At 40.1% G+C, this 19,944-nt stretch overlaps 2 protein-coding genes across 17 annotated transcripts in view; one reads left to right on the top strand and one right to left on the bottom strand.

Moving 5' to 3' along the window:
- The window catches only part of CCDC171 (coiled-coil domain containing 171), a 163,147-nt gene extending 152,870 nt beyond the window's left edge, over positions 1-10,277 (bottom strand). For 6 of the 10 annotated variants that reach the window (XR_010083542.1, XR_010083541.1, XM_063423196.1 and 3 more), the window contains exons 1-4: positions 10,080-10,274; positions 6,716-6,885; positions 6,119-6,178; positions 192-324 (exon numbers count right to left, since the gene is read on the bottom strand). Coding sequence is in view for 7 of the 10 variants with exons in the window: in XM_063423196.1 (XP_063279266.1) it covers positions 192-324; positions 6,119-6,178; positions 6,716-6,762 (240 nt within the window). In the remaining 3 variants the exon portion in view is untranslated. Of the gene's footprint in view, positions 1-191; positions 325-6,118; positions 6,179-6,715; positions 6,886-10,079 lie in introns of all 10 variants that reach the window. The other 4 variants (XM_063423202.1, XM_063423201.1, XM_063423200.1 and 1 more) reach the window with 4 other exon arrangements.
- A 99-nt stretch (positions 10,278-10,376) lies between these two features.
- PSIP1 (PC4 and SRSF1 interacting protein 1) overlaps positions 10,377-19,944 on the top strand; it is a 37,514-nt gene continuing 27,946 nt past the window's right edge. For 2 of the 7 annotated variants that reach the window (XM_063423209.1, XM_063423203.1), the window contains exons 1-4: positions 13,185-13,326; positions 13,836-14,022; positions 14,934-15,010; positions 19,078-19,216. In XM_063423209.1, coding sequence (XP_063279279.1) covers positions 13,951-14,022; positions 14,934-15,010; positions 19,078-19,216 — 288 coding nt within the window. In that variant the 5' untranslated portion in view covers positions 13,185-13,326; positions 13,836-13,950. Of the gene's footprint in view, positions 10,528-11,950; positions 12,043-13,184; positions 13,364-13,835; positions 14,023-14,933; positions 15,011-19,077; positions 19,217-19,944 lie in introns of those variants that run through there. The other 5 variants (XM_063423207.1, XM_063423205.1, XM_063423206.1 and 2 more) reach the window with 5 other exon arrangements.

The raw sequence follows: 19,944 nt of genomic DNA, 5'->3' as shown, positions 1-19,944 counted from the left end.
TACTATTAACAATGACAGCAGAGGTACTAACAGTATCTATGAACAGGTATGACAAGTCTGTACAGTGACACTTTTCTTGATATTTTCCAGCTAACAATGCTTTTGATCCAATATGTGACAGTATTCTTTCAATGAAACAAGATGACATTTATTCCAAGAGGAAAATAAGGTAAATGAAAAAGAATCCTTACTTCTTGATTGTGTTGAATAGTTAAGTCCAAATTTTCTTTTTTAGCTTGAAGAAGTTTCCATCTCAGACCTAAAACAGCATCCAATTCTGAGTCATTGCTCTTCTGTAGTAACTCACATTCCTCACTATGTAAGCTGCAAAATATTGTTTTAAAAATTCATAAACATGCCTTTCAAATTTTAATGCACCCTTATTTCAATTATCAGATTGTGGGTCCAAAGCTTTATACATTTACTTAAGTAAAACTACGCCTACTGTTGCTTATTATGCAAACTATGAGAGATGTAGAAGCAGGAACTTATACCAGATATGCACTTGTAATTTCCCTAAGTCAATCTAAGCATGTTTTTAATTATTTTTCACTATTTTTATTATTGATCCAATAAACTTCCAGGATGCTTAAAAACATAATCCCAATAACATATTTAAATGACTAGCAAGTTTCAGTTTGTCTCTTCAGTAAGGCTCATTTTTTAACACAGATTACTGTCTCAAAAACATCACTGTCATAAAAAATGCATAAATATTAAATAAATCTCACTCTTTCAAATCTGTTTTCAAGAATGTATACATCTAAACTACAGAAAAACGACTGATCACAAACAAAATACAAACTAAGTGTCTAGTCTGTCATGTTATTTCCACTGCTTTTTCTGCCTAAAGAAAATCTACTTGGCAGGTAACAGGATTCGCCTCTGAGCATCACAAGCAATATCAAAATAATCAAAACAAGCTTTTATGTAGAGAGTGAAAAATTCGTAAAAAAAACCACATATGCAATTAACTAGATTAATAATCTTACAATCAATTACTATAACTTCAAAGTGGACAACTCAAAGTATTTCAGGAGCTGAAACTTAGTGTTCACATTATTTGATATAAGTTGTTTTTCAGATTATTAAAACTATGTAAGAATGGCTGTACTAATCAGTTGCTCCACACAAAAGTGAAAATTGTCAAAGCCACTAAATATTAATTGAACTGTAAAAAGAAACATGATTAAATAAACAACAAACTGGCATCATTTCATGCAGAGCTGAAAATACTAAAATAGCTTACCTTCGTCTACGTAAAGTCTCAGGTATTAATTACAGAAAGAACAGTTCAATACATTCCAGTATACTGGATTTTTCTACATAAATGAAAATTATAACTTTACTCCTAGATTTATGCACAGGCACCATTAACATTTTTCACAACTAAAACCTTTACTCGATGATATATGTTTTCTCACATAAGCTAACTAACACAAATGTTATCAACAAGGGGAATGGTATTCTAGATTAAATGTAGCCTTGAAAGACATTAAAAACAACAAATAATGAAACTTCAGGTTTTCAGCTGCAGCCTATAAACATTTTATAATGTAATGAATTCTGTCAAATCTTCATTTAAAACAAGATGAACTTTATCCGTGTGATCAGAATAATTGTATGTCATCAGTACTTGTTCAACAGGGTGCCATGTACTTAACACATTATATATTTTTTAAAAATGTAGGAGATAAGGATCATTTAAACCCACATGTACTGCAAGAAAACCACTGGCACATTATTAGCTCTCAGTATTTACTATGAAACCCATATCCAGAGGAACCAACATGTCTCAAAGAGCAAACAATCAATAACCAGGTAAGTAAAATCACATATTATTTTAAGCAACACTTAGGTAATGCAATAAGAAAATACAGTGCTAAGTCATGAAGGAAGGAAGAAGAATCTGAAAAGTGAGAGTGATGCCTTTTCACTTGTCCTAAAATCATGAGCCAGACACAGTTAGATGATAAAAAGGGGCTACCTTTATAAGGATTCTTAGATGCACAATTCACCAGATGGAAAACATTGAAGATGCACACGTAGCATACAACACATACACAATTTTTATGTTTAGAAAATTAGCATATCTGACAAAAATCCCCAATTAGAGACCTAAGTGGTAAGGTAATTTCTTCCCAGTTCAACCATCTTTGAATTCTCCCCCTTTATATAGGAACTAAATTTTGTTTTTGAAAATGTGTCTTGGAGAGCTAGTTTCAACCTTGGTGTCCCCAAAAATCTAACCTTGGACCCCCCAGGTTGGAGCCACTGGGAAATTTATTTTGTCTCTCTGTTTAACAGAGTAGGTAAAATGCCAGCTATGAATACTATGATAGGCTACAGAGATACAAATATATGTGTAAAGAATATGGAAAATACATAAAAGAAAAAAAAAGGCAAAAGTCAATTTGGCATCAAGAGCACTTGTAAACTGTATAAAAATTGTTTGTGGACATCACATAATAGGTTTGGTAGACCTTTATTTTCCCATGGCTGGGGAAAACAGCGATGAAAGGCAGGTCGCCTTATTCAACAATGATACAAGAAGTATCTGGCTCAACTAAAGACACCCAAAAACCTGGTGGCACTAAGGTTAACAAAACACAGGTTAGAGGGAAAAACAGGACCCAAACCGAAAGTTAAGGATGACTAATGTAAAGAACAAGGATTGAGAAAAGGGTAAACATTTTGATAGTGTGTGGGCAGCAGAGAGGTCATTCTGCTTACTTAAGCCTGATGATATTTAATACTTCTTGCAAGAACAGCACATGGAATGAAAGCAAGGGAACAACTATTTTGTGTAAAATAATTAAAAAAAAAATCTTCAAATCTTTAAGAAAATTACCTTGGTTTTTATGGCAATCAGCTTTAAATAAAGCTCTTCCCTTCAACTCTTCAATTAATTACCCAGGGGAAAAAAAAAAAAAAAAAAAAAAAAAAAAAAAAAAAAAAAAAAAAAAAAAAAAGAAAAAAAAAAAAGAGCACACTGGAGATACCTGCATAACAAAACTTACTCAGAGAAAAATTTAACTCTGTGCTTAACTGGACCAGTAGTGGGAAAAAAACAACACCACAAACAGTTACATGATACCACAAATAATGGCAAATTAGGGACATTATAGAAATGAAAACTGTGCATAAGAGCATGAGGACGAACAGCACAACAGTAAGTACTGGTGAGAAAAAAGCATTAAAAATAGCTTTTTATGCACAGCTTCTAAACTTATGATATTATTAGTAAGAACGTATAATACAAAGCTGAAAAGCTTATTTTTGTTCTTAGCATAGAACCAAATCAACAACTTTAAAAAAAAGACAAGAAAACTGACAGAATATTATGATGTTACCACTTCACTATTTTATTTGCATACTTAAACATTTTCAAATAAAATAGGAATTATCCTTAATTAGCCACCTTATTTCTGTGGTATTTTCTTTAATCCCCAGAGCATCATCAGCACAGGCAGTAAGTACTTTATGAAAGCTTCATACTACCTACTGTAGAAGAGTCTTCCTTCCATATTCATTTACCAGTTAAAGTGCTATAAGCATAAAGTTCTTGGAAGCTTAAGTCACAGAATCAGGCAAAATCTCTGGAAAGTTTCAAAGCATATATGATTTGCAGTCTAAAAGGAATTCAGAGACTGCTTTGCACTTCCATTTTCACATACTAATAGTTCATTGATCATTGGTTTTGAATGAAAATACATATTTTATCAACTTAGAGCCTTTATCTAAGACAGCATTTTTGGTAGTACTTTAAGACTCTTTAAGAAAGTGTATGAGCAGGTGAAACAGCTTTTGAGTTCTACATCACAGAATGTTTAAAAATTCACATTCACTTCACAAATCAGCTAATTACAGTCAACAAACATCACAGAGAAATAGTTTTCACTAGCTTTTCTTCCATATTTGGCTGAAAATGTAGCGTAATTTTGTATCAGAGAAACTTTCTTTCATTTACTATGTAGCAGTGTAATTATGCAAAACTTCTGCAGTTGAAGAAGCAGTCTGTAGCCTGACTTCCTAACCAAAGTATCTATTTACTGAGTTTTCTTATTTCTATACAACCAGCAGGCTTTTACAACCAGATTTTAAATAGTGACAAACAGCTCTCCTAGTTAAGATAAACAGAGTGAATTATGAATTAAAGTTTACTTTAATTGTGCCAAAGATCAAATACATATCAGATTAAAAAAAAAAAAAATAAGATGCATGTGCAAGACTTATAACCAACCTCTACCCCCACAGCTATTGCAGAAAATCCTTCTGGAACTCTATGACATTGCTCCCAAATGGAGACATTGTTCCCTGTTGTGTCTCCTATGCCCATGTGAGAATTCTTGCACATGAGATGGCCAGTATGCACACTGGCAATGATGGAGTGACTGCTACCAAAAATTCAATAAAATAAAAAACTCTTTAATAGCAATGCAGCATTAAGAAGCAAGCATTCTTTATTCAGCCAGATGCACAAGGGTTTAGCTTTCTGTTTATACACTGTATTTTACATACATATTCATTGATTGTCCCAGAATAAAAATACACCTGATAATAATTTCTCCATTATCATTTAAGCATTTTCCCTCTCTTTTACACATATGTTCTGTCCTGGGGGTCTCTCTGGTAGTCCATAGTGGTCAGGGACCCCAGCGTTAGAGCTGACATAGTCAAGCTGGCAGGGCACTGGGATTGGTGAACTTCCAGTTCTCCTTCTTACACAATGGGCATTGTGCAGTTCCTCAGGCCAATGCTTTTAGGACAACAAGAACTGTGTTAGCTCACCAGGTGTAGAAAATTTATCATCTAGTATCATGACAACATCAATGGACAAAGGAAGGGCTACAGATGGTATTTATCTGGGCTTCTGTAAAGCCTTTGACATGGTCCTCCACAACATCCTTCTCTCTAAATTGGAGAGATGGGTTGGATGAGTGGACTCATCACTGGTGGATATGAGACTAGTTGAACAGTAGCATCCAGAGGATAGTGATTAATGGCTCAGAGTCCAAAAGGACATCAGTGACAAGTGGTGTCCCTCAGGATCCATACTGGGAACAGTGTTATTTAGTATCTTCATTATCGACAAAGGGATCAGCTGTTCTCTGAACAAGTTGGCTGATGGCACTGAGCTGAGCGATGCTGTTACAAAGTAGCCAATCACTGTGCTGAGGTTAACAGGGTCTTCATTGAAGAACACAACTGGAAACAGGGAAGTGTTGGGGTAAGCCCAAGGCCCCTGGCGACAAAGCAGACTTAAAATAGAAAGAAAACAGCACAAGTGCTGGGTGCTCCTTTGGTCTGAAGACCTTGCAGACCCCAGCCCTCCCTGGGGGAGCCCTTTTAGAGCCTCTAGGTGGATCCAAACCATGTTCCTTCTGATTTGCTCCGGTCTAGGGGTCCTGATCAGCCTTTCTGTCCAATTGCTGGGTAACTCCGTCGAGTGACTGGCTACCACTGTGAGCCAATCCAGTTCTCCCTGATGTTACTCCTCCGGTCCAAGCTTCCTGCCCCCACGATGGTCACTGATCACCAAGTGAAAAACCCAAACTCTGAACATAAACAACCCCACTGAACAGTAACTCACGACTGTCCCATTCAACTTAACTTACACACAACAATGCCACACATGAAAGGACAGGATGCCATCCAGGGAGATGTGAAGAAGCTCAAGAAGTGGCCCACGGGAATCTCAGGAGGTGTACCAAGACCAAGTGCAAGGCACTGCACCTGAGTCAGGGCAAGCCCCAGTACCAACAAAGGCTGGGGATGAACAGATGGAGAGCAGCCTGGTCAAGAAAGACTTGGGGGTCCTGGTGGGTGAGAGGCTGGACATGACCCAGCCATGGCCACTCACAGCCCAGAAAGCCAAACGTGTCCTGGGCTGCATCCAGAGCAGCGTGGGCAGCAGGGGAGGGAGGGGATTCTGCCCCTCTGCTCTGCTCTGCTGAGACCCCACCTGCAGGGCTGCATCCAGCTCTGGGGTCCCAGCACAGGAAGGACATGGACCTGTTGGAGTGAGTCCAGAGGAGGCCCAAGAAGATGATTAGAGGGATAAAACACCTTTCCTGAAGTAAATGGGTGAAAAGCTGAGGGAATTGGGTTTGCTCACCCTGGAAAAGAGAATGCTTCAGGGTGACCTAATTGTGGCCTTCCAGTACCTGAAGGGAGCCTAAAAGAAAGATGGAGAGACATTCTTTACAAGAGCATGTAGTGACAGGACAAGAGAGAATGGTTTTAAACAGGACTTTAAATATAGTAGGTTTATATATTAGAAAGTATTATGTATTAGAAAAATCCTTTACTGTGAGGGTGATGAGGCACTGGAACAGGTTGCCCAGAGAAACTATGGATGCCACATTCCTGGCAGTTGGCTCATGGCCTAGGTGAATGGGGTTCTGAGCAATCTCATCTAGTGAAAGGTGTCCCTGTCCAGAGCAGAGGGTTGGAATTCAATGACCTTTGAGGTCTGTTATCTGTTCCAACCCTAACCATTCCATAATTTTAAGATCTAATAACTGTATTTTTATGGCATAACTTGCATATATCACGGTGTATCTGGTTCTTTGTCAGTCTGATTATATATGAAATTATATATTTATATGAAATTATATTATATATGAAATTATATAGTTTCAGGGATCTAGAAAAAAAACCACAAAACCAGAAACTATATTACTAGACTTAAAAAGACAGAAATGAAGCTCACCTTCTAGCTTCTGTGACAGAGTAGTTGACTGGAGAAGATGAACTCATGGCCAATCGGCAGCTTTTTAAACCGCATAAACGATAAACTCTGGAGAATGAATCACTGACTGTATATACGTTTACTTAACATACTTTCAAGATGATTATTCCATATCATAAAAACGTTAAAATCTGTAACAGAGACATGTTTTTGTTTATTTGACTATCATAATGAAAGAATCATTTGTTAATACTCACAAGCAGTTAGAAAACAAGTGCTACTACTACATCATATGAACAATTGCAACTATAATTCCACAGTTTCAGACAGCTATGAGAACTGTATTTCTAGTCCTCTAAGCTTAAATACTGTAGATTAATATATACATATATAGTAACATAGCAGAATATCCCCTGCCAAGGTTTTCATAATATCAGTAAGAAGTATTTTGTTTGCGTACATAGATCCTCTATCTTGTAAGACTATTACAAACTACATTCCTCTTCAAAATAATTCTATTGAAGATAAATGCATATACCATGATTGCATGTACTAGGTTTGCTGTCTGATAACAGCCTTTAACACAGCAAGTCTTCTGAGTGTTTCACAAACCTGGAATCTTCTATTTGAACATATTTTTTATTGTATTAGATAAATCAGCAATAGTTAGGATTATACAGGAGGAATATTAAATTGAAGTATAACTCCACTCACCTTTACAAAAAAAAATTAATTTAGTGTTACAATAAAAAAGAAATCAATGTAGACAACATATTTATAATGCAGACTTTAAATCCATTGTTTACGTCAAGTTGCACAACAAACTCATTAATGACCTCTTTTCATTAACTAAAGCAAGGTAACATGAAACATAAGGTGTATTCAACAGTCAATATTAATGAGCCATAAAGGTTTGTTTTTGAACATGACAGCAGATGGACATCCATATGAAGTCCAAAACAGGAAACTTACCCGGAGCCCATTTTTACCATCCCTTGTTTGCAGTCACATGTTCACAGAATCATAGAATAAGCTGAGTTGGAAGGCATCCATTAGAATCATTGAGTTCCACTCCTGGCCCTGCATAGGACACTCCACGTGTCACACCATGTGCCTGAGAGCACTGTCCAAAGACTTCTTAAATTCTGTCAGGCTGATGCTGTGACCACTGCCCTGGGAGTCTGTTCCAGTGCCCAACCACTCTCTGGGTAAAAAACTTTTCTGAATATCCAACCTAAACCTCCCTTGACGCAACTTTAGGCCATTCCCTCAAGTCCTGCCACTGATCAGCAGAGATAAGGGATCAGTGCCTGCCCCTTCACTTCCCCTGTGAGGAAATTCTAACTGCAATGAGGTCTTGCTTCAGTCTCCTGCAGGCTGAACATACCAAGTGACCTCAGCCATTCCTCATAAGCCTTTCATGAATTTTGTGGCCCTCCTTTCAATGTCTCCACTCTACTTTAATGTATTCTTTATATTGTGGTCTCCAATGACAGCAGTTGGTGTAATATGTTAATATAAAGTGATTTTATTCATTCCAGTTGCTGCACTAGAAATATGGAGAAGAAAAAAATGCATTTCTGCTTCAAATGCGGGAAATAGTAAAGACTTTTAGAAGCAGCGAAAGCAGGCTTTAGAACAGAAAGACCAGAGAACTTGGAGCCAGCTCAGCTGCAACTGTTATTGCAGTTAACAGTTTACTGTTACTTCATATCATTGCTTGCTGTATTACTGTATCTTCTCTACTTTCAGGCTTTACAGCTGCCGCTAGCTTCGAGTTCTCTGCTCTGTTTGTAAAGCCTGCTTTCACAGCTTCTGAAAGTCTTCTTACCTTTACTATTTCACACAATAATCTATAATTTTAACAGAAAATGCAGCAAAAAAAGCCCCTTATTTCTAAAAACTCTGAGTTTTTGATTTGGAGTTGTTTGGTTTGTTTGTTTTTACGGAAAAGCAGTATATTCATATAGAATAGCTAGATGCATCCTTTGTGATTTTTAACATCTACACATCAGAATTCACCTTGGTGCATGCGTTCACAAAACTCAAAACATAACTGCCACACAACAGTCACTCATACCCCTGGAGAAAACAACACAGCTTTCTTTGTATCTCAAATGAGAAAATAGTTGAAAACCTCATTTTCAAATTACAGACTGTAGTATAATTTCTAGGCACATGTTAAGTTCCGTTAAATTATTGGTGACTTGGACACTGAAAACTTTAACATGAAAGAAAATCTTGACAAAGTACTTGTAGTACTGTACTCAACAAAGATTAATCGCTTCAATAAAAAAGAATGAGGTATCTTGGTGCAGGGAACTATACCTCTATCAATTTTGTCAAATTTTCATATTAATACATAGCTCTGAAGACTAAAAAAATCAGTGTTTCATACCACCATTTTCTTAATATCTATAAAAAAAAAAAAAAAAAAAAAAAAAAAAAAAAAAAAAAAAAAAAAAGGCTTTATACCAAAATCTGAACAGTAGGGGAAAAAAAAAAGGAGCAACTAACAGAAAAAAAGTCTGTCTCAAAACATGTGCAAAATCTCCTCTGACACATCTACACCACCTTGAAATTTTAGAACCTTCTGAAATAATTTTTAAGTCTTTTTATCACTTCGGGGAGGGAGGAAAACGGACTAATGACTGTTTGCTGGGAATGCTACTGATTTTGAATATATAACACTTCTCTAAGACACACAACATAGTTTATTAGCACACAAATGGATACACTCCAAAAGCATGCTATTTCAATTAGAAAAAAAACCAAATTCAAGGGTCATGGAGTGGCTAGTAAGAGCCCCTCAATCAACAAACAGTAAACAAGTTTTTGCTTGAGGAGGCAATACATTTAATGGATGTTACCTACAAAACTTGTGTCATATTCTCCTCACGAACTTGTGAATATGCTTAACTAAGTTTATGAAGGCCATTGATTTAGACTAACGTGGGGAAGAAATTTTTTATTGAGAGTGTGGTGAGGCACTGGAACAGGTTGCCCGGAGAAGCTGTGGATGTCCCGCCGCCGGCAGTGGTCATGACCTGGCTGGCCGGAGCTCTGAGCAAGCTGGACTAGTAGGAGGTGTCCCAGCCCACGGCAATGGAATGAAACTCGAGGATCTCTAAGGGCCCCTCCAGCAAACTAAATCTAACCAAGATGTACTAGTTTAAAGCACACAAACTCAGGCGGCACTACCACATCTGCGCTGCAACCTATAAAAACTCACCACTTTCGGCTGAACGAACCGCGAGCTTTTCACTAACGCAAGCTGAAAAATTTTAAGCAAGTTAAAAACCAAAGTATCAGCATCCCTTCGCTCCGCTGGCCCCGGAGCGGCGCCCGCTGAGCGCACGCCGCGCCGGCGGCTTTGGCGCTTTACCTGGCAGGAAGGGCTGAGGGAACAAGATCAGAATAGAGCTCCAGCAGCAGCACCCCGAGGCCGCTCAGGGCAGGCGGGGCGAGGGCGGCCGCCGGGAAGCGCCGGGGAGCGCCGGGAAGCGCCGGGGAGCGCCTCGCCGTTTCCAGGTGGCACCGGCAGGGACGCGGCCGGCGCGCGGCGCCCTCCCAACGGCAACTTCCGGTCGCGGCGGAACGTCACCAGCGGGCCGTGCGGCGGCGCGCGCAGCCCCGCGCGCACGGCCCGCGCGCCGGCCGGCAGCCGCGCGGCCAGCCCCAGGCACGGCCTAGGCGTGCCGAATCCCAAAATTACTGTATGCGGACAGGAGACGAAAGTGACCGGCTGAGGTGAGAGCCAGGCTGAGACGTGCGTGTCCTCAGGTTCGGGGCAGCACACACTCTTCACTCACATTATCAAGAGAAACAAACAGGTAAATGGTTTTGAGAGACCGTGGACAAAAAAAATCACAGCAGGGTGGATGAAACATCAGAGGTAACAAGGTTACCATTCCCCTTCTGGTCGCCTCACTGCACAAAGGGAAAGGTTCTTTGAAACATCTCAACTGAGAGATTTCAAGACCCAGATGTAAACGTGTATGATGTCAAACAATAACACCATAAGGGAGTGAATAAAATCCACCCCACCATGTCCTATAAAAGTGGACAATAGCAGTAACATATCAGTGGTATATCCTTCAAGGTTCAAATTGAAGTTCTAATAAAAAAGAAATAGAGCTCCGTAATATTTTCATAATATTTTCACCCTCTCAGTTAAAGACTCAAAACTTAATTTCTAATTGTTTCTGACTTGATTTCTATATATGGCTTTTACCAATGGTTTTTCTGCTTCTCCTATCATGCAATTATTCTAAATGTTTTGTGCCAATTGAAATAAGTTCTTTGCCCAGGTTCACAAGAATAGATTTCATTATGTTACAGTTCTTTTAATAACAGCATTACTGGAGGTTTTTTTGATCAAAAATATGGAGTGAAGAGGCTGTCCTCTCTGCTGTTGTCTGATAAATAGTCAAAAACCAATATGAAAAATGGCCTCGGCTAATGAAAAAATATAAATTATGTGATAATATGAAAGGAAACAGAGACTTACCATCATATTTGAATGATGTGATAGGTTTTGACAGTATAAAAACTTGGAAAATTCTGAACTGGTAATATTAGCTTATATGTCCAAAATGTCCCACACACTGTAACATTGATTCACAAAAATGTATTTTAGTCACAATACTCTTGCTCCATGCATGTAGTTAAACAAACACCTTTCCTTCATTCCATAATGAAAAATACACCTCATATACAGAACCATAGAACTATTTAGGTTGGAAAAAACATCTAGGATCATCGAATCCTACCATTAGCCCAGCACTGCAAAGGCAACCACTCAACCATGTCCCTAAGTGCCGCACATATAGGTCTTTTAAATACCACCAGGGATGGGGACTTTTGGCCCAAGTGATCATTCATTTTTACATAGGAAGAAAGTTTTTTATGTGTCTTAATATATTGATGACTTTCTATTTTTTGTGAGAAAGTTGATTTCGGGGATATGAACTTTACCACCTCCAAGGAAATTGAACAGATTTGACTTGTTTAAGCCATCAGAAAATTGTGGGGTTTTCTCGCTTAACACAGGCGGTGTGAAATTTTGCAGTTGAAGTTTATAAAGCAACATTTTGCATTTAGGGAGGAGAGAGCCTAGAACAATCGCAACTTGTTCTATGGCAATTGCAGTGGGTGTTTTGGGCCTGACTTGAGTTTCAGTATCAAAACTGAAAGGAGTAAGAATATTCTTCTCACAAGTTTTCTCTCCTCTCTCTTCTTACCTTTATGCTCAAGAAGAACAGAGGGCAGCTGGCAGAAAACGGAACTGTAAAACTTATGCATCAGTCCACACACCAAGGATGAAAACCTGAGCACAGAATGGCTAGGTCTGTCCTTTTGAAACAGTGTAGGGAGTAATTTTTCTCTGCCGGTCCTTCAGCTTCCTGCTGGTTTGGGCACCCACTGTATGGCACAGATATAGTATGACTTGCAGGTAATGCCGTGTGGGGCCATCACATAGGACTAAAGCCACAGAGAGCTGACAGGCAAGATAATTTTGAATGTAGAATTAGAGTTAGGTACAACAGGACAAGCATGCCATAAGAAGGAAGGTGGGTTTATATCTGGTTTTGAGGTCTTCAGTTTGAAGAAAGGTATTTGTGGGGAGGCTGGCAGTGGCTGTTGCACTCATTAAGGAGATCAGCTGACAGAAACAGGAGAGGAGGGCGCAGTGGCTTGAAATGCTAGGTGAGAAGGAAGCTTAATTGGTAAAGAAGCCAGGAGGGAATAGATATGGAGAGGACAAGGGGAGTAACATAGCCTGAATTAGTAGCAATCCTAGTTAGAACACGAAACCAATCAACCAAACCAAAGAACCTCCTCCAGACTCAGGTGTTAATGGCAACTATGTAGCGGGTGAGGACTCTGTTCCAGACTTAAGAAAATGAAACAACATTGGATTGTTGTACGCTGGGGAAAGTCAAGACTTCAAGCAAGTGGCTGGGGTATACCCGGGCAACACGGGCAGCTTTGGAACCAGCAGCAAATAGGGATGAGAAGCCCGCAAGGGGACGGCTCTTTAACATTGCCTGTGGGGCGTGCGGCAGACAAAGAGCCCCGCGGGGACAGTCGCACTCGCCCGGTTTGTGACGGAGCATGGTGCTCATTAACCACGCCAGTCAGTCAGTGGCTGAGCAGGGCCATCCGCGCGTGTGCGTGGCTGAGCCCGGCTCGGCTCCCGCCGCGGCTGAGGGCGGTCCCACAGCCGCGCCGCCGCGGCAGCTCCTCCTCTCCACCTCTTTTCTTCCTCCTCGTCCACCTCCGCTGCCTCCAGCGGCGCCGCGGCCGCTCCGCCCCCACCGGAGGAGGAACGAACCACTTTTCCGACTGCGGGGAGAGGGAGCGAACGAGGCTTTTTCCATTCCTTTTTCCAACTCTGCCTCTTGTCCGGCGGAGTCTATCCTCTCTTGGCTGCCCGCATTCACCCAGGCGTGGAGACGGGAGCCGAGCCGTCTGTCTTACGACGGGGCGCTCGCCGGGTCCCCGGAGGCGTTCCGGAGCTCCCCCGCCGCCCCGGTGCGGTGTGCCGGGTGGTACCGGCCTCCTGGCGGGAGGAGGCAGCGCGGCCGCGTTTCCCGCGGCGGGCGGCGGGCCGGACGCCAGCACGATTGGTACTGAGGAACGGCACTGCTGCTGGTGAAGCGGCGGGTGGGCGAGCGGGCGGGCGGTTTGGGGGTGAGAGAGAGAGAGGAAGGGGAGTCAGGGGGAAGAAGGATAGAGATAGAAAAAGGGATGGAGGGATGGATGGATGGATGGATGGAGGGATGGATGGAGGAGACGCGGGCGGGCGGAGTTTCTTTTCCGCGCGCCCTCACCCTCCCCCCTCCTGCCCCCGTTCAGCGCTCTCGCGCCATCGTGCCCGTGTGCGTGAGGGGGCGACTGGCCGGTCGGGGACGGGGGAGATCGGGACGAGGTGGCGGGTGGCTCTCCTGGCTGGGGGCGGCCTGGCCCTGTCCCTGGGCGGGGGCTGACGCTGCGGAGTGCCCGGGGGTCTCTTTGCAGAGGTGAAGGGCGGGCACGGCGCAGCGCGCCCCAGCCGGAGGCTGCCTGCCCTTGCTGACGTGCCTTCTTGTGTTGCCCTTCTCCGCGCTCCCCCGCCCTGGTGTGTTTATCCCGGCAGCGAGTGGCACCTCCTGTGGCTGGCAGTCCCTCGGTGGTTGCTGGAGGCGCAGAGCCTTTGCTTCTCTTAGCCCAGCTCGTCTGGCGGCGACAGGGCGTCACGTCGGCGAGAAAACATGAGCCGAGATTTCAAACCCGGAGACTTGATCTTCGCCAAGATGAAAGGTTACCCCCATTGGCCGGCCAGGGTAAGGCTTCCCCTCCTTCCGCTGCCTCGTTCTCTTACACATCTGTGCTCAGCAGTGCCTTCAGCTTTGCCTCCTGTGAGGGAGGACACGGCTGGGCTCCCGGGGTTGGAAGCGGCTTTACAGTCACATTGCAGACCCGTAACAAGTAGCCCTCTCAAGTAGTCATTAGTTGTCCTAATTTGTGTAACGCGGCTTTAGGGAATTGAAGGTAGCGTGACACTGAAGCTTGTGCAGGCCCCTAGAGCTGTACAAAAATGATGTCCCCAAATAACTGTTCTTGGCAAAAGAAAAACACGAATTTATGGCAAGATTACTCCTAGGTGGGCTATGTCTACTGTGCTTTCTCTTAAATAGGCTAAGTGTATGTGGTAACTTGCCCAGTCCTTTTTGGTGTTCTCTGTGTTCCCGTGGCAAAGGCATGCCAAGTTCTTGGACTGCTGTAGGTCATTTGTTGGTTATGGGAATGGAGGTAAAAAGGTATTTAGCAAAAATGCTGACTTAAGAATTGGGGTTCTTTTAAAGTTTATTATCCTTTTATTAGTGCTTCATATTTGGGCTTCCACAAGTTATCAGGTCAGCATAAGGGTAGGAAGTTTTTCTGTTGCATTTCCTTAAGGATGGATGAAATTGAATTGTGCCTTTTACCTGTAATGCATTGTAATCTCTCTGTTTAAAGAAGTGGTCGTGTGAAATCTGTCTCTGTATACTGAAAGTAACGTAATTTTCTATTGTTGCTAATACTGGGTTTGATTCAGCTATATTTTTTACATACGGTTAAAAAGAGATCTCAGTTCCTGCTTTACTTCTCTTTAGCTTATTTTTATTCCCATTTTAATGCTTATTTTTTACATATTTCCCCTTAAACTGTTCTTGACTTGAATTTAAATTATAATAGGCTGTGTTTTTCTTAGGTGGATGAAGTTCCTGATGGAGCAGTAAAACCTCCTATGAATAAAATGCCTATTTTCTTTTTTGGCACCCATGAGACGTAAGTCCTTTATGTTTCAGGATTGTATTTTTTTTTATTTTAAAATGCTGTAACAAAAAGTTATCTTCTCTCAATGTAGTGTATTTCAAGCTATTGTATTTATCAGCACATCTTCCTAAATTGATCTCTTTTTTCGAGACATATTTCTTTAACATTCACTTAAGCTGTTCAGGTGAAGGGTAGACCATAACCATAACATGTACACTTGGCTCATGAGAAGAAAGAAATTGTGCCCACAGTGATGTGGCTGATTAGTTTTTCTTTTTTTCTGTAATGACTTATAGCTTTGTATATCCTCAAAATTTTCAATACTATGTTCTCAAAGAAAGTGAAATAAGCAAAATTTGAGAAATGGGCAGGTAATCATGTACTGGGGTTGTTTTTATTGTTTAGGATTTGGGGTTTTTTCTGACAAGGTTTTGGGTTGTGGGTGATGTTTATGAGATCTGGAGAGAGATGAGGAAGTGCAGTTAGCTTCATATCTATCACCCTGCAGAATACTGACCTTTGGGTACTTTGAGCAGTCTTTGCTTTGATAGATTGTATGTTTTCCACAGCTGAATTTAATAGAAAGTATTCTGGGGTTTATGTAGTTCTGTGGTTTTGAAAATTACTGTGTTGCTTTTTAGCACGACTGGTTGAGTTAGTGTAGATTTAAGGCATCATCAGATTCAGTGCTCCATTTGTTGTTATAGTTGCTAAAAGAAACCCAAGCAATTTAAACCTAAGTGTTGGTGTCCATTTAATTCTTGTATTTTTCTTAATAAAATGGCAGATTGAAGTTGTTCGTGGAAGTTATCTGTTTCTCACATTTTGTGAGAGGCTCTTGCTTTTTTTCTTTTTATTAGATCAGTTGAAATTGCTTTAATCAGGTACTTTGCATATATCTTTTAGTAAGCCTTGATAACACAAGATACATTGTCCTGTTGACTTAGAGAGTAAGTCAAACCCTACTGTTGGTATTACTTGTCTTAAAAAGTGATTTCTGTGGTGAAAAAGATAACTATATGCTTGGCATGTATTTTTTTAAGCTAATCTCATTTTTCAATAAATCTTTCAATGATTAAATTTTTTTAGTTTGTTTGGAATTTTTATTTGTAATTTTGTGGGTAAAGAACATTTCCTGGAATTCAGTTCAAGGTTGCAAGGTTTGTCTTGTCCATTGTTTTAATTATCGTTTAAATGTATTAGGTTACCTTTCTTTTCTTAAATTTTTCATACAAATGAACTTTCGCAGCTGCAACACAGTACTGCTTTGGTTCTGCTGGTGCTGTGTGTCATTCTGGATTGCACTGGGGTTTTGTACAGTTGTAAATAAGTTTGGGAATGCAGGTTGAATGTGAAGGAGACAGAAATAACTCCTCATCTAAAGCTTTTAAAAGACCTGTTCAAGTTTTGAGAAGTTATATGTCCTACTTCAGATTTAGCTTAGGGCTCTTAAGAGATGTTTGGGTTTGGAAGGTTTGGTAATTGGGGGCTTTTTTTCTAGTTTGCATGAGTAATTTGAAATGTTTGTTCCTCACTCTGGTGTTGTTAAAAAATAAAGTTTTGCTGCGATCTGATTTTTGTTAGGCTCTAGGTTCCAGGTTACTACATTTCAGAACCCCGTAGAATACCAGAGAAGCTTCTTGCCTCTCTTTCACGCATGTTGCAATGTACAGGATATTCCATGACCCAGCTGTCTCCTGGTGTTTGTAAAACATATTTCTTATCTCAAGATCTGTAGAGTGATAATAGATGAAACTTTTATAATTCTTGGTCTCACTTACTCCTTACAGCAGATAGATACCTGAAAATTACAATAGGAAGGAACTGATCAAGTGACAGACTGATGTTCCGTGGCCTGTAATTTTGTATAGGCTTTTAGCTGTAAATAGTGGCTTCAGTGATCCATCAGGAATTATGTAGAGTTAACAGTTTCATGTACTTTTTTGTAGAAATTAAAGTAAATTTGTTCAACTTGTTCTGTGCTGTGCTCACAGTTAAGGCTTACACATTGTGCAAAGTTAGACATTCTACACTTTTGTTAGCATTTTAGTAGGGTGTATGTGTACAGTCTATCTTACTGTAAGTAGTGGCAACTCTGAAAACCCACATAATCTTTTTATTGTGCTAAAAAGTCCTGTATAAAGGATGACAGTATTTCAGGCTGTGTGGATGGTTACAGCAGGAAAAAGGAACCATGGGGGGAAAGGGAAGCAAGACTGGCTTGGGAATAATTCTTACTTGACTTTTAGAAAAAGTACTAATTGAATTTATAAAATTACTGTAAATAAGTAATTATCTGTACTTTGCAGTTTTTTTGTTTTCTCTCAGGTTCTGTAAAAAAACCACAATTGAATGTGTTACTACCTAGGGAGAGTAATAAAATGAATACTATTTTAATAAACACTCTATTTGGATATGTTGTAGCAGTAGATTGTATCTGTACAAATTTTGTTTGGTCACAAACAAACAGGTCACACTGAACTCTAGTTTCTGGACTTTCTGTATTAGGGTACTCTTTTCATTCAGTTATTCTTGTTCCTTTTTCTTCATTGGTATATGAAGATTAAACTGCAACAGCCTAGTAAGCCTCATAACCTTTTCACAGGAGCTGTTTTCAGGTGTTTTTCAATGCCTGAAAATGTGGGCAAAGGCTTAGAGACTGGAAAAATGCTTCATTTCAGAGAACAGGGAAGAAGAGTCAGGTTTTTTGCTGTTTTTGTCTCTCCCAGTTGCTCTGTCTCCCTCCCCATCCTTTTGGTCTGGGTAAATAAGCGTTGCAGGTGCACGTTTCCCACACTGGCTGAATCCTCTCTAGCTATCCTTGCGAAGAGGTGGGTGATTTACAGTCTAAGCTGACAATGGCTTACTTAATACTTTGTGCACATAAATGAGTGTTCACTGCTGGAGTAGAAAATGCTTAAAATTTCATGAGATTCTGTGTGTTTTCTTTTTCTTTCCTCCCTTTAGTGGAGGGAGTAGCTGCTTTTATTTCTAAGGATAATGAAGGAAATAGTGGAGTGCAGCTAAGAAGTATCTGTTTAACTTCACCATGAGCTGGTACTTCAGAAAGCAACTTTTCAAGTAGTTGGGTGTAATATAATTGCAATAACACAAAGTCTAGGCATGGATTGAAACTGGGAATGTACCACCAAAGTGTATATTTTTCTGTTAACACCAGGTAGATTGCTACAGAGAAATCCAAACTTCAAAAGGCCACAAAGGGGGAGCAGAAATGAAATAGTCTTTGATGCTCTTCAGCATAAACCATAATATTGCTTCTCAGTAACATGGTACCTCGTTTTCCCAAGTCTTAACTTGGAGATGCCAGTAGTGAATACTGTGCCTTTGTCATATGAGAAAAGCTAATAGGTAAAACCTTTGGTTTGACAGCTTACAGTAGGGATAGGAGTGTTTTTTGTTTATCTGGAAAAGATACACAAGCAGCATCAAGACTATTCCAAGAGTGTCTTTAAAATAAAATAATTGTCATGTTTACTTCATCAAGAAAACAACTGAAGGAGAAACTTAAAATAAGAAAGTCTTTATTGTTTAAATTTCATAAATCAAGTTGTGAGGTTCTGTTGTCAGACCCTGAAAAGCTACTGAATTAACGCTGAATTAATTACATTCTTACATAAAATGCTTAAAAATATGTGGGCAGTCAGTATATTCAAGTGGTGCTTTTTCACATCCAACACAATAAAAATATTCAAGGCTGCTTTATTCTTAACATTTAGGCATGGTTTTCTTCTGCAAGGAAGCAATTGCTCTTTTAATTGTTCAATAGTTTTTAATTGATTGGGTTCACAGTAGCTGGTTGACTTGTTAGCTGCAATCTTAAGGTACGGTATTGACCTTTCTTGCCCCGATACGCAGTCTCTGGGAATGAGGGAAGTCTCTATGTGTGGTGGTAGTAATGGAAACCTTGGGCTGTTGCAGGCCAAAGTTTAGAAAACTAAGGACTCTAATAGAGTAGTTGTTACAGTACAAATGAATTTAATATTTAATAACACTTGGTGCTTACTTCTTTGAAAAGACTAACCAATTAAAATGTGAATTTTGTTCTTTCTTTCCTTAAGGGCATTTTTGGGGCCAAAGGACATATTCCCTTACTCAGAAAATAAAGATAAATACGGCAAACCAAATAAAAGAAAGGGTTTTAATGAAGGGTTGTGGGAAATTGACAATAATCCCAAAGTGAAATTCTCTCATCAGCAGGTAAGCTATCCAGACTCTACAAATCTTTGTTGCTTTGGGGGGAGGAGGGAAAGTGCACTAAGTGTTTTCCTGACACAGGGTAATGATTTGTTGCTCCTGTTTAATGCAAGTTGGACAAAATTTCATATCTTTTAAAAATTTTAAGTGCTGTTTGTTATTGCTGTCTAGTATCAATAGCATAAGTAGAGATGGGGTTTGTTGAACTGTAGATATATATGTACTTACAACTATGTATATTCCTGAAATACCTATGTAACTGTGCTTGAAAAGTGGTGCGTTTTTTGGAATCTGCCCTAGGTACTCTAAAACCAAATATCTATGTCCACAAGTATCTGTGTGAGATTTCAGTACATGATCTCCTAGTGTGCAGTATTTTCGTTCTAGCAGTTGGAAGCAATGTGATATTTGCCTTTTAGCCCCTGTCACATGACTTGGTTCAATTTTTGTCATCGGGAGTTCTAGTTTTTTGCCTTTTTTGTAGGACTTCCAAGTTTAAACCAGAGCAATGCAATGCTACCCATAAAAGGACCCAAATTTAATATGAAGACAAAGAAATTGTCTTGCTCATTTTGTCTTTGCTTGCTCTGGACATTCTCTAAGCTTTTGGTTTTGCAATGTACACTGGATATATACTGACATTGGCTACACTGGGCCTTCTAGGCAATGCTGCAGTAATAAAAAGAATTGCTGTCTTCTGGTTTTATTCGCTGTTTTTGCTCAACATTTCA

Source organism: Prinia subflava, chromosome Z, assembly GCF_021018805.1.
Source record: "Prinia subflava isolate CZ2003 ecotype Zambia chromosome Z, Cam_Psub_1.2, whole genome shotgun sequence".
NCBI classification, from domain to species: Eukaryota; Metazoa; Chordata; class Aves; order Passeriformes; family Cisticolidae; genus Prinia; species Prinia subflava.
This window is presented reverse-complemented; position numbering and strand designations above follow the sequence as displayed.